Source organism: Anomaloglossus baeobatrachus, chromosome 8 (genome assembly GCF_048569485.1).
Source record: "Anomaloglossus baeobatrachus isolate aAnoBae1 chromosome 8, aAnoBae1.hap1, whole genome shotgun sequence".
NCBI classification, from domain to species: domain Eukaryota; kingdom Metazoa; phylum Chordata; class Amphibia; order Anura; family Aromobatidae; genus Anomaloglossus; species Anomaloglossus baeobatrachus.
The window spans coordinates 256,861,530-256,873,023 of NC_134360.1; the positions used below are offsets into that span (position 1 = coordinate 256,861,530).

General features: G+C 46.6%; 1 protein-coding gene across 1 annotated transcript in view; it reads left to right on the plus strand.

Annotated features, from left to right (window-relative positions):
* Window positions 1–604: 604 nt before the first annotated feature.
* The window catches only part of XPR1 (xenotropic and polytropic retrovirus receptor 1), a 197,945-nt gene continuing 187,055 nt past the window's right edge, over window positions 605–11,494 (plus strand). The window contains exon 1 of the mRNA XM_075320592.1: window positions 605–965. Within this exon, the coding sequence (XP_075176707.1) occupies window positions 897–965 (69 nt within the window). The 5' untranslated portion in view covers window positions 605–896. The remainder of the gene's footprint in view (window positions 966–11,494) is intronic.

The window sequence follows — 11,494 nt, forward strand, 5'->3', positions numbered from 1 at the left end:
ACAACTCCCCATAACCTGCAGAGACCCCAGAAGCGGCCTCACAACTCCCCATAACCTGCTGAGACCCCAGAAGCGGCCTCACAACTCCCCATAACCTGCAGAGACCCCAGAAGCGGCCTCACAACTCCCCATAACCTGCAGAGACCCCAGAAGTGGCCGGAGGGGCTCGGGCACCTGAGGCCCAGACGAAGCCGCCCCTCTCCACTCCTATAACCACACAAATACTGAAGAGTGACTATAGGACGTTTCTTTTCGGTGGCGGAGCTCGCCTCTGCCCTGTGAGGACCTCCTGAGGTGACGGTGGCAGCAGCACAGCCGCCGCACACCGACAGCTCCGAGGCTCCAGCGCATATGACTCAAAAAATAGGTTTCAAAACAAGGGGCGGGGAAACTACGCCCATTTTGAGTCGCAGCGAATGGTTTTCTTGTAGCCGCCAAGGAGGTGTGTCTCTAACATAAGCTCCGCCCTATGGAAATCTCTTTCATTCTGTTTGAAGCAATGCCGCATAATAAACCACGCCCACTTTGTCGGTCTTCCAGTCTATTGCTTGGAGAGGTGGTTACCATGACGATGACGTTGTGTGGAGGTTGCAACTGCGCAGACGCAGTGGGAGTTTTGGCAAGATGGCGGCGGGGCCAGTGAGGAGGCAGAACTGGGAGATGCTGTGAAACAGCCAGAGGAGCGGACGGCGGCGTCACGGGCAGCAGGACCGGTGCAGCACGGGACGTTCACCGGCGCAGGAGACGCGCTCACAACGCCACAGCCCGGGAGGCGACCGGACAGTGCGGGACACATGAGCCGGAGCAGGTCCCGGGAACCACCGGCGGCGGAAGACGAAGACACAGCCGGCGGTCCCTGAGGGCCGGGAGCGGGCCCCTGAGGGCCCAGGCTCAGGATGAAGTTCGCGGAGCATCTGTCCGCTCACATCACCCCCGAGTGGAGGAAGCAGTACATCCAGTATGAGGTGAGGGAGCCGGGCTGTGTATATATATATATACTGTGTGTGTATATAGTGGAGGAAGCAGTACATCCAGTATGAGGTGAGGGGGCCGGGCTGCGTGTATATATATATATACTGTGTGTGTATAGTGGAGGAAGCAGTACATCCAGTATGAGGTGAGGGAGCCGGGCTGCGTGTATATATATATATATATATATATATATATATATATATATATATATATATAGTGTGTGTATATAGTGTATGCATATAGTGGAGGAAGCAGTACATCCAGTATGAGGTGAGGGAGGCCGGGCTGCGTGTATATATATATATATATATATATATATATATATATAGTGTGTGTGTGTATATAGTGGAGGAAGCAGTACATCCAGTATGAGGTGAGGGGAGGCCGGGCTGCATGTGTATATATATATATATAGTGTGTGTATATAGTGTGTGTGTATATAGTGGAGGAAGCAGTACATCCAGTATGAGGTGAGGGAGCCGGGCTGCGTGTATATATATATATACTGTGTGTGTGTATATAGTGGAGGAAGCAGTATATCCAGTATGAGGTGAGGGGAGGCCGGGCTGCATGTGTATATATATATATATAGTGTGTGTATATAGTGTGTGTGTATATAGTGGAGGAAGCAGTACATCCAGTATGAGGTGAGGGAGCCGGGCTGCGTGTATATATATATATACTGTGTGTGTGTATATAGTGGAGGAAGCAGTATATCCAGTATGAGGTGAGGGGAGGCAGCCGGGCTGTGTGTATATATATATAGTGTGTGTATAGTGGAGGAAGCAGTACATCCAGTATGAGGTGAGGAAGCCGGGCTGTGTGTATATATATATACTGTGTGTATAGTGGAGGAAGCAGTACATCCAGTATGAGGTGAGGGAGCCGGGCTGTGTGTATATATATATACTGTGTGTATAGTGGAGGAAGCAGTACATCCAGTATGAGGTGAGGGGGCCGGGCTGCGTGTATATATATATACTGTGTGTATAGTGGAGGAAGCAGTACATCCAGTATGAGGTGAGGGGGCCGGGCTGCGTGTATATATATATACTGTGTGTATAGTGGAGGAAGCAGTACATCCAGTATGAGGTGAGGGAGCCGGGCTGTGTGTATATATATATACTGTGTGTATATAGTGGAGGAAGCAGTACATCCAGTATGAGGTGAGGGAGCCGGGCTGTGTGTATATATATATACTGTGTGTATAGTGGAGGAAGCAGTACATCCAGTATGAGGTGAGGGGGCCGGGCTGCGTGTATATATATATACTGTGTGTATAGTGGAGGAAGCAGTACATCCAGTATGAGGTGAGGGAGCCGGGCTGCGTGTATATATATATATACTGTGTGTGTGTATATAGTGGAGGAAGCAGTATATCCAGTATGAGGTGAGGGGAGGCAGCCGGGCTGTGTGTATATATATATACTGTGTGTATAGTGGAGGAAGCAGTACATCCAGTATGAGGTGAGGGAGCCGGGCTGTGTGTATATATATATACTGTGTGTATAGTGGAGGAAGCAGTACATCCAGTATGAGGTGAGGGAGCCGGGCTGTGTGTATATATATATACTGTGTGTATATAGTGTATGCATATAGTGGAGGAAGCAGTACATCCAGTATGAGGTGAGGGAGCCGGGCTGCGTGTATATATATATATATACTGTGTGTGTATATAGTGGAGGAAGCAGTACATCCAGTATGAGGTGAGGGAGCCGGGCTGCGTGTATATATATATATACTGTGTGTATAGTGGAGGAAGCAGTACATCCAGTATGAGGTGAGGGGAGGCAGCCGGGCTGTGTGTATATATATATATACTGTGTGTATAGTGGAGGAAGCAGTACATCCAGTATGAGGTGAGGGAGGCAGCCGGGCTGTGTGTATATATATACTGTGTGTGTATAGTGTGTGTATATAGTGGAGGAAGCAGTATATCCAGTATGAGGTGAGGGGAGGCCGGGCTGCGTGTGTATATATACTGTGTGTGTATATAGTGGAGGAAGCAGTACATCCAGTATGAGGTGAGGGGGCCGGGCTGTGTGTATATATATACTGTGTGTATAATGGAGGAAGCAGTACATCCAGTATGAGGTGAGGGAGCCGGGCTGTGTATATATATATATATATATATATACTGTGTGTATAGTGTGTGTATATAGTGTGTGTATAGTGTGTGTATATAGTGGAGGAAGCAGTACATCCAGTATGAGGTGAGGGAGGCCGGGCTGTGTGTATGTATATATATATATATATATATATATATATATATATATATATATATAGTGTGTGTATATAGTGGAGGAAGCAGTACATCCAGTATGAGGTGAGGGAGGCCGGGCTGTGTGTATATATATATATAGTGTGTGTATATAGTGGAGGAAGCAGTACATCCAGTATGAGGTGAGGGGGCCGAGCTGTGTGTATATATATATATAGTGTGTGTATATAGTGGAGGAAGCAGTACATCCAGTATGAGGTGAGGGGGCCGGGCTGCGTGTGTATATATATATATACTGTGTGTGTATATAGTGTGTGTGTATATAGTGGAGGAAGCAGTACATCCAGTATGAGGTGAGGGGAGGCAGCCGGGCTGCGTGTATATATATATATATTAGTGTGTGTATATAGTGTATGCATATAGTGGAGGAAGCAGTACATCCAGTATGAGGTGAGGGGAGGCCGGGCTGCGTGTATATATATATATATATAGTGGGTGTATATAGTGTGTGTGTGTATATAGTGTATGCATATAGTGGAGGAAGCAGTACATCCAGTATGAGGTGAGGGAGGCCGGGCTGCGTGTATATATATATTAGTGTGTGTATATAGTGGAGGAAGCAGTATATCCAGTGTGAGGTGAGGGAGGCAGCCGGCCGGGCTGCGTGTATATAGTGTATGTGTACACTATATACACAAACATGCCCCCTGCTGTATGTATATACAGACATACATATATGTAAATACATGTGTTCAGTGTACATATTATATACATTGGATGTGTGTGATTATATAGTTGGGGGTGTGTGTGTATACATGTACAATATGTGAGCCATGCGGTGTGTATACATGTCCTATGCTGTATGTATATGTGATATACACACACACACACGCGCGATGTAATTGTGTGTAATGGCCCATACCTTGTCTTCATTAGTAGTGTATATACCATGTAATATGCCATGCGGTGCGTATATACCGCGTATATCGTACTATGCTGTTATATAATGTGCAGAGCCTTATGTTGTATTGTATTGTGTAGATACTCTTTCATGTCATCTATATAACCTGCTGCTGTAACGCTCGGGTGTTACCGTGTGATGGACATGCTGAGTCTTGTAGTTCTGTAGATATATAACCTGCTGCTGTAACGCTCGGGTGTTACCGTGTGATGGACATGCTGAGTCTTGTAGTTCTGTAGATATATAACCTGCTGCTGTAACGCTCGGGTGTTACCAGTGTGATGGACATGCTGAGTCTTGTAGTTCTGCAGATATATAACCTGCTGCTGTAACGCTCGGGTGTTATCAGTGTGATGGACATGCTGAGTCTTGTAGTTCTGCAGATATATAACCTGCTGCTGTAACGCTCGGGTGTTACCAGTGTGATGGACATGCTGAGTCTTGTAGTTCTGTAGATATATAACCTGCTGCTGTAACGCTCGGGTGTTATCAGTGTGATGGACATGCTGAGTCTTGTAGTTCTGCAGATATATAACCTGCTGCTGTAACGCTCGGGTGTTATCAGTGTGATGGACATGCTGAGTCTTGTAGTTCTGTAGATATATAACCTGCTGCTGTAACGCTCGGGTGTTACCAGTGTGATGGACATGCTGAGTCTTGTAGTTCTGCAGATATATAACCTGCTGCTGTAACGCTCGGGTGTTACCGTATGATGGACATGCTGAGTCTTGTAGTTCTGTAGAGAACCTTGCACTGATCTGGATGTTCATCATCATAAACAATCATCCTGTGACATGTATTATTTCAGTATTTGTTTTTACTTTTGGCTGATAGCAGGAGGTGATTATTGTCCTCATCTCTAATCAGACTGACACGTGACAATTGTCCAGGGCTTCGTATAAGAAGGACCCGGTTCTGAGAAGTGGCCCCTGGTTGTCCTGTATCAGTGACTTCTGGGGGCGATGTCTTATTGTAACCTTTGCTACCAATGATTGTAGATGTGTCCCTGTGGCCGGCTATTGTGCCGCATGTGGTGCACCTGTTGTCACTGACTACGTGGAATCTGCAGATCTCACTGATATGTTGCCATCTGTGGATACAGAATTGGAGAGAATTTCCTTGCAGATCAATACGCAAATACACTGTCATTATCCCCGTCTTACATGAGATCACGGATGGGGTTCGGGGTCAGAGGTTCCTACCTGTAGCTATTCTGGCACCGACAATCCGATTTCTTACAAAATTTGCTCCTGTCCTCAGTATTAGTATTGAAAAATCCTTTGCTTACCTTAGCTTACAACCTGCAGGAAAAATAGATCCTAGTAGAGGTGTAATGTAATTAAAGACAGTGAGAAGGACACGTTGAGATTAGGGGCAATCCGATTATCAAGCACCTAACGCAGGCAGAGGAGGTGTGCCCGCGCCGGCCCCGCGCCCTCCTGCCAGGGGCATCTGCTTTGTGCTCGCTCTGCTGAATCAGCGCTTTCTTTAAAGCCTCAGTCTTGAGATCAGCGTGGCCATAAGCGGGCCTACAGCTCCTTATGTCAGGGTGTCTGGCCGCACGTCAGAAGGAAGATTTCACATAGAGTTATAGCAGAGAGCTGCAGATGTGCGGGGAGAAGCTGAGGGGTTTGTATGACGGGGGCACACCTCACTGGTGGCATGCGGCCGATCATACCGGAGACGTCGCCTCTGATGCACTTTTGTGCATGTGCTGTAGAGTCCTCTATTTATCAGTGTAATATATTGGTCCCTATTTACTAACCACAATGCCGGTTTTCTTGGTGGTTTGCAGCTGGATTGTGTGGTCAGTGCCGTGTTATGATATTCACATGCCTGCTCACCCCGTAAACTAAAACCACAGCTGCTTGTAAATGAAATAGTGCCATCATATTGGGCATAACGGATAGAATTGCCACTGCTGAAAGCAAACGCCATTTACGGTATCCCAAACTTGTGCCTTCCCAAACTACAACTCCCAGCATGCCCTGGAAGTTGCATTTGTTTTACAGTTACAGACTATATAGATTACCACAGCCGTGAAGCACGGATTACCGATGTAAAGACAAAGATTAGCATTACAGCTGCTATATTGCAGTAGGATCAGCCATTTATCAGCCTCCGTCACACATATGGGTCTATACACGTGTTGCAGAATTGTCGTCTTCTGTTTCATGTGAATGAGGATTGCAGAAAACCCCATCCGGATAAATGTAATGGAATCCCAGTCACAGAGCATACAATAAGTAATACATTCAGTATATTGTGACATATAGCACTGCGGAGCTGAAATGTATATTTGTGATTGAGCTCTCCTCCTCCGATTTATAGTTGGATATTTTCCAGAGAGTATCAGTCATTATGGCTGCTGTTATACGGCCAGTAGGGTTCTGTAATCCAGACATGATGACCGTGAGCTGCCGTTCAGATCGTGGTAAAGCTGGATGATGTTTCTATTATCATTGTGATAATGATATCTAAATTATAAGGAGACTTGTCTAAGGCCTCTTTCACACGTAAGTATTTTGCATCAGTGTGTCATCAGTGTGTCATTAGTATTTGGATGCCAAAACCAGGAGTGTCTCCAAAACACAGAACAGGTGTCAGGCTTTCAATCAGGCTGCTTTCACACATCCGGTTTTTGCAGTACGGCTCAAAAACCTATGCAACGGATGCTTCGAAAAAAACGGATCCGTTGCATAAGTTTTTCCATGCGGCCCGTCCGTTTTTTGACGGATGCGGCTTGATACTGAGCATGTGCAGTGCAAAAAAACCGCATGAGGCGGCCGGATGCAGTTTTTGCTTTGCCACAGGACGCCGCATCCGGCGTCCATAGGCTTGCATTGTAAATCTCGGCGCAATGCGGTTTTTTCGCCGCACAAAAAAACGTGCCAGGCAACGTTCCATCCGGCCATTGCATGGGCTAAATATGCCGCATCCGTCAAAAACCGGACACATCACAAGGCCATGCGGCACAATACGGCGCTAATGCAAGTCTATGCTGAAAAAACGCAACCGGCGGCAAAAAAAACCGGTTGCGTTTTTTTCTGCAAAGCGCCGTATTGTGCCGCTCAGCAAAAACCGGATGTGTGAATGCAGCCTTATAGTTCTTCTCTATAAGTTCAACTCCTGGTTTTGGCATCCAAATAATGATGACACACTGATTTATTATTTATTATTATTATTATTTATTATTACAGCGCCATCAATTCCATGGCGCTTTACATGTGAAAGGGGTATACATAATAGGGCAAGTACAATAATCATGAACAATACAAGACACAGACAGGTACAGGAGGATAGAGGACCCTGCCCGCGAGGGCTCACAGTCTACAGGAGGCGAGAGGACCCTGCCCGCGAGGGCTCACAGTCTACAAGGGATAGGTGAGGATACACTGATCCTGATGAAACACTGATGCAAAATACTGACGTCTGAAAGAGGCCAAAGTGAACAGGATCCCACCTCTGTGTTCTTGTTCACCTGGAACGTTTGCAGAACCTTGTGTTGTTGGCAGAGATCCATCCTTGTGTGAAATTGGAGAGAACGCATCAATAGGATCCACTTGTTTGTATATTGCACATCAGGGGGGCGGCACAGGCCCTAAGGAGGAGATGGTGGATCAGGATTTAGATTGCAGTCTGCTTGTGCCTGACTGTATTGTTGCATTTAATGTGTTCTGCACAGAAGTCTGTACCAAAGGTTACAGCAAGAGGAACAGAAAGTGTCCGGACGACTGCTCTTTCTAAATATTAACGACAGGGATCATCCCGTACAATAGTCTCCACTCTCTGGCTCTCTTAACTCCCTGCAGTTTTGTATCAGCTAGAAATTCCCCCAATTGGAGAATTATTTAGTGACTTGGACTGATAACACATATAGGAGCCATACATGTGAATGTGTTCTCAGGTCAGGAGGAGAGCCATACAGGTGAATGTGTTCAGGTCAGGAGGAGCCATACATGTGACTGTGTTCAGGTCAGGAGCCATACATGTGAACGTGTTCAGGTCGGGAGGAGCCATACACGGGAATGTGTTCAGGTCGGGAGGAGCCATACACGGGAATGTGTTCAGGTCGGGAGGAGCCATACATGGGAATGCGTTCAGGTCGGGAGGAGCCATACATGGGAATGCGTTCAGGTCGGGAGGAGCCATACATGTGACTGTGTTCAGGTCAGGAGGAGCCATACATGGGAATGCGTTCAGGTTGGGAGGAGCCATACATGTGAACGCGTTCAGGTCGGGAGGAGCCATACATGTGAACGTGTCAGGTCAGGAGTGTGCGTGCTGAGCTCTGCCAGATGAATGACAAATCCATTTCTTTAATAGCCAAGTTTATACATTGTGGAAGTATTAGAAATAAAACTTTCTGATATAACATAGAAGAATTGTAATAGACGGTTTAGGTCAGGGTTTGGCCGATGCAAGTTACACAATGCACCTTGAAATTTGCTGACGGTGCTTTAATTCTGAAAAATGAATGTAAATTCCTCAAAGGACCTATGACGCCCCACTGGTGACGGCGGCTGTGGAAGCCAAGTCAGAGCTCATTTAATCTTGAGTTGGTAGAAATGTTCCAAATCAGACTCCAGCTTCAAAATTAATTATGTATAATCCATTATAAAGGTTAATTTACTAACTTTCATAGGGTTTTAGAAATGTCAGTATCATTTTATGTTCTTTCCTTTTTTAAGGCCCCCATTTCTAAAAAAAAATAAAAAAACAACAAAAGTTACTACAGTCAATTTGTTATTACTAATACTTGGCCATTTATGCTGGAATCCATCGGGACCTTGATGTAGGTTGTGTGCGCACGAGGAGTTTTTGGTGATTTTTTTTTTTTTTTCTTTTTCATTATATGTATTTTTGCTGTGTCAAAAATGCCTTGAATTACAATTCCAACCAAGTAGATGGGATGTATAGAAATCTCACGTCTACTGTACTTATTTTTTACTCCATGTAACTGGACCTGCGGTGCGTTTCAAATCCGCAATTTCTTTTGCAGTTACACAGTTTTCACTGCAGATTTTTCTCGTAGACTTGCACTAGATGTAGAAAATCTGCAGTCAAAAAACACCAAATAGAGCGTTTCCGCAACAGAATTACTCATGGAATCTGGACGTCTGTAATAGCAACAGACGTTACTGATACAGACGTGCAAATCCCAATAACAAAAACAAAGCAGCTATATATAAAACATGACACATCGACAAGACAAAAACCACGATAAATGCGCATGAAAAAACCTTACAAGTGATACAGTAAGGCCCTGTGTGCACTAGACGTTTTTTGCGGCGTTTTTACCGCGTTTTTGTGCAGAAAACGCTGTGACATTGCTTCCCCAGCAATGTCTATGGGTTCTCAGATGTGCTGTCCGCTCACAGCGTTTTTTTGTAGCTATGTTTTTGTGGTGACCACAAAAACGCAGCATGTCAATTATTTCTGCGTTTTTCACAGCGTTTTTCACTCATTGAATGCAGTGCACAAATACGCAGCCAAAAACGCAGTAAAAATGCACAAACGCGGGTGCAGTTTTTGTGCGTTTTTGCGGACAAAAACGCACACAAAAACGCAGCGTGAAAAAAACCTTTTAGGCTAGTGCGCACATAGCCTAAAAGGTGCAGAAACGCTGCCGAAATTCTGCAATATCGAGAACTGACCAAAAGCTCATGATGATGGGAACAAAGCCTTACTGACTCCATAGACTTACTGACGCCATAGACTATTAGTGACTCAACCTTTTTATGTAATTTTTTTGGTTTCAATTCTGTTCCCTGTCTTGCCATTTTTTTTGTCCCGTAATTGCTGACTAGTTACTACGGTAGTGTTGGACTTCTTGATTTTTGTTTGTTTTGGGAGGAGGAGGTGTATCTGACGTTTTTGCTGCCTCACCACCCCCACCAATGCCGTCAGTTAGGAGAGTAGATTGCAGGCTATGCTCTTCAGGTGAGATTGACAAGATCTGTGTATAAGCTGCAATACCTGATTTGCAGGGAGGTATAGCCTCAGCCGTGCATCGGGAGGGGTGGAGGTATAGCCTCATCCGTGCATTGGGAGGGGTGGAGGTATAGCCTCAGCCGTGCATCGGGAGGGGTGGAGGTATAGCCTCAGCCGTGCATCGGGAGGGGTGGAGGTATAGCCTCAGCCGTGCATCGGGAGGGGTGGAGGTATAGCCTCAGCCGTGCATTGGGAGGGGTGGAGGTATAGCCTCATCCGTACATTGGGAGGGGTGGAGGTATAGCCTCAGCCGTGCATCGGGAGGGGTGGAGGTATAGCCTCAGCCGTGCATCGGGAGGGGTGGAGGTATAGCCTCAGCCGTGCATCGGGAGGGGTGGAGGTATAGCCTCAGCCGTGCATCGGGAGGGGTGGAGGTATAGCCTCAGCCGTGCATTGGGAGGGGTGGAGGTATAGCCTCAGCCGTGCATCGGGAGGGGTGGAGGTATAGCCTCAGCCGTGCATCGGGAGGGGTGGAGGTATAGCCTCAGCCGTGCATCGGGAGGGGTGGAGGTATAGCCTCAGCCGTACATCGGGAGGGGTGGAGGTATAGCCTCAGCCGTGCATCGGGAGGGGTGGAGGTATAGCCTCAGCCGTGCATCGGGAGGGGTGGAGGTATAGCCTCAGCCGTGCATTGGGAGGGGTGGAGGTATAGCCTCAGCCGTGCATCGGGAGGGGTGGAGGTATAGCCTCAGCCGTGCATTGGGAGGGGTGGAGGTATAGATCTTATGTAATTGAGTGTGACTGGACATAGCAGATTACGGCGGTCCCAGGCCTGTGCAGATCACTGTTTGTGGCTGGAGATAGGATCTGCAGAACAGGATCCCTGCTGCCGGAGGATGACCTCATGTGAACTCCTCTCTAAATATTTCTTTATTATTCACTTGGGATTATTACAACAGTAAATATTTTACTTCCTAAAGGGATGACCCAATGTGAAATACATAAACTATGTAACCTTTTTAATTCAACAGAGCTGCATAAATGTCCGAGGCCCCTCCAGACTGCTCCATTCTTCATCATAGCTGTCATGTCTGGTTAATAGGATCTATGTCTGAGGAATAGAGAGCAGCGCACAGCTCAGCTTTGTGCTTTAACGCTGAATATTCCCTCATGTAGGCGCCATTAACGCAATCAAATGATGCGGGGGGGGGGGGGGGTGGTCAGAGAGAAATCAGACGTCTCTTGGCAGAGCAATGATTCACTGCTGATTTTCGGGACAGTGGGACATGCGTGATTCTGCCTGCCCTCATCCGGGGCGCTGCTCTGCACGGACGTGCTCTCCTCCATTTATCTAGTAACGGGATCGCTCTGCCTTATCCATTGTTTTATCTTATAAGATTTAATGA